This window comes from Perkinsus marinus, assembly GCF_000006405.1.
Source record: "Perkinsus marinus ATCC 50983 genomic scaffold scf_1104296970248, whole genome shotgun sequence".
In the NCBI taxonomy this organism is placed as follows: Eukaryota; Perkinsozoa; order Perkinsida; family Perkinsidae; genus Perkinsus; species Perkinsus marinus.
Window position 1 is genome coordinate 1 of NW_003202543.1, and position 3,019 is coordinate 3,019.

Sequence of the window (3,019 nt, forward strand, 5' to 3'; positions counted from 1 at the left end):
CGTCGCATGAGACTGTACGCATGCGCAATCAGCTCACGTCACCTGCACGTGTGCATTCGCTATCGTGGTTTCATTATTTCCTAGTGTGATGGCTCGCCCTATTCTCATCGATGTTGGAATGGCCGAACAGCTTACAGCATTCGGGTTGCAGCAAGGTATCAAAAGCATACCATCTCGCTCGACGAGGAAGCGAAAAGCCAGAGCCAAGCTAGCTGCGAGAGTGAGAGATGAGCGCTTCAAAGCTGGACCATTTTGGTTCAAGCTGCTCATTTCTGAAGCAACCGCCGGCGTCATCATGGGTCACGGTGGCTCGACGCTCATCAGTCTGGAGAAAGAGACCTTGACGGCTATCAAGCTATCTCCCTATGGGTCATATTTCGCCAATTCTAACCTACGGGTGCTTATCGTAGCTGCTCCCAGTTTGGAGGCGATGAAGACTGTCGTTATGAAGATCGTCCACGACTACATACTGGCTGACACTGCCGTCCAGTCGGTTTACGTATGTCTTGGCAGTCCTACAGCTATAGAGCTAGCCCAAGCTGCTGACCCCAACATGTCAAGTGATGAACCTGTGTTGCAGCATGGAGAAGAAGCAGTTATAGAGGTTTCTATAGCAACTCATGGTGCTGATAGGAGTTTTACCTCCCTCGCTTGTGCGTCTATCGCTGTAGCTATACAAACTGATCGCTCACACTTGGCCAATACCGTAAGGCTCGTATATGACCCTTTGGCTATCCTTCGAGGAGATATTGATGCCATGGTGGATGCTCACTTCTGTAATATTGTTTTCGAGTGCAGCAACGCTTTACCACCAGCGTTGTTCACATGGCTTTCGAAGAACTGCCATGTGGAGGTCGGTATCGAACCAGTCCTTTCGGGTGAGAATGATACTCGTTTGGTCTGTATCCAGGGCACTTTGGATGGTGTCCATTCAGCACTACGCGCTATTGTACTCATGTCTTCTATTTGATTCCGACTCGATACATTTTTTCAACTTTTTTCAACTGCCGATGACCAAAGCATGCGACACTAGAAGAAGCGTGTTCTTTAAGTGATATAGTGGGCTTCCTGCCAGCTTATTTGTTATTATACGTCCGCGATTCCCGCCCCCCTGCGTCGTCGTCTTAATCTAAGATGATGAGTCGCTGGGTAACGTTTCTCGCGTGGAAATACGTCGTGGACTCGGCCACAGCTCCCACATTATGAATTGATTGGAATCATTGTCGGTACTCAACGGACCAAAGCGCCTGTTTCGGTTAACAACTCGTTGACGGATCATCTTGTTTGTTGCGTTAGTCGTTTAGAGTTCAGTCTTGTGATACTAGACTGGCGTCTCCTTAATACCCCTATAGTTACCGTACGGCAGAGATCAGCCCAGACAGTGACGTGAGTGACATTCAATGGGTGTGTTTCGCTGCGGGGAAACCCAGCCCTCCAGCTCCGCCGTAATTGCAATAAACAATCTCAACAGACAGACGTAATTCATATTCGAACCCAACGAGTCGAAGGGATCGAGCGCTTCGAACACACGGCTGTAGTGAGGAATATGTGAATATTCTAATTAAGACAGGCAAAGGCAAAACCCGACCGGCAATATCCATTTCGCTGATGGTCCTTCGTACTCATTTTCTCATCTTCCAAATTCCAGTAGTAGCTTTGCAGCAGATCAGAGTTTTAGTTTCCCCTGAGTGAGTCTCCCCGAATGGGTACAGATCTATCCTCGATACCAGTCTCTAGACCACAATAGCGTGGTCCGCGTAAATAGATTCGTTATTCTTTGTAGTCCATGTGCTTATTCTCCATCAATGCTCACTCGTTTCCCAGTAATTCTATTTGCAACTTCAGCGCTTGCGGGAAGAGCTGGTCAGGAGCTGCTTACTATGGATGTGCCTTTGGACCACTTTTCACTTGTCGCCAAACAGCCAACTATCCCCTTACACTACTGGCTTGATACTGAGCATTACGATCCTGCTAAGGACCAATGTGCTATTTTCTACATCATGGGTGGAGAGAGTCCGCTCCCTGAGTCGGGAGTGATCTATCCCTTCATCTCGGAAAGGTTGGCTCGCGAACACAATGGTCTCGTCATCGAGAGTGAACACAGATTTTATGGAAGCTCGATACCACAATCCTACGAGAAGTCCTTACCGTATTTATCCGTTGAGCAAAGTCTTATGGATCATGCTACAGTTCTGCGACATACTCTCGAAACGGTTGAGAATGCGAATCGATGCCGTGTGATCGCTGTAGGTGGCAGCTATAGTGGTTTCTTGGCTCTTGCTTTCCGTCTGAGGTATCCTAAATTGGTATATGCTGCTTACGCTTCTAGTTCACCAGGTAGATTGTACTCCCAGGAGGCCTCTCGCTTTGATGGTAGATATTACAGTCGTGTAACTGATGCTGCCGATAGCATTCGTTCTAATTGTTCCAATTCGGTTATTAAAGCCTTTGACGACTTCGTCCACCGTTACGCTGGAAGGGTCACTTTTGAGCAGGCCAAGAACGAACTTAAAATTTGCAATCCCGAAGTCTTTGGTAGGGAGGATGGCTTGTTCGAGGAGCTCGTGCAAATGGTTCGAATGGAGTTCTCCGGTGCTAACATGGCAAGTTATCCACCTAGCAGCAATTCACCTACCTACATGTTATGTACAATGGTGGAACAATCAGGCATTGCGGGTATCTTCGAAGCAATGACCCAAGGTAGAAGGTGCGTTGATGTTACTCAGCATTTACCCTCTCCTAATAAACATGGTGTTTATTCGGCTTCGTGTGGAGATTGGACTGGTTGTGGGGTCGGACGAGCTGGACGGTCTTGGGATTGGCAAACGTGCACTCAGCTTGTGGAACATATTTCTAGTTATGGTCCTCCATCCGATATGTTCCCTCCTCGAAGGTTCTCCGTGGATCAATGGCTTAACGCTTATTGTGAAGAGTCTTTTGGGAACAACGTCTTCCACAACTTCTCCGATACTACTCGAGAGCATCGACTCAACGACCTATGGGGCTTTGATGAGGCCAC

The 3,019-nt window shown here is 47.9% G+C and overlaps 2 protein-coding genes across 2 annotated transcripts; both read left to right on the forward strand.

Moving 5' to 3' along the window:
- Positions 1-88: 88 nt before the first annotated feature.
- Pmar_PMAR027711 (hypothetical protein) lies at positions 89-970 on the forward strand (the record flags this gene model as incomplete). Its single annotated transcript, XM_002767681.1, has 1 exon — positions 89-970. One exon carries the CDS (start codon positions 89-91, stop codon positions 968-970), a length of 882 nt encoding a protein of 293 aa, XP_002767727.1.
- Positions 971-1,805: 835 nt separating this feature from the next.
- Positions 1,806-2,707, forward strand: Pmar_PMAR027712 (Lysosomal Pro-X carboxypeptidase, putative; the record flags this gene model as incomplete). The annotated part of the gene is made up of 1 exon (XM_002767682.1): positions 1,806-2,707. A coding segment is annotated over one exon (902 nt), but the record flags the coding sequence as incomplete, so codon positions are not given.
- Positions 2,708-3,019: the final 312 nt, after the last annotated feature.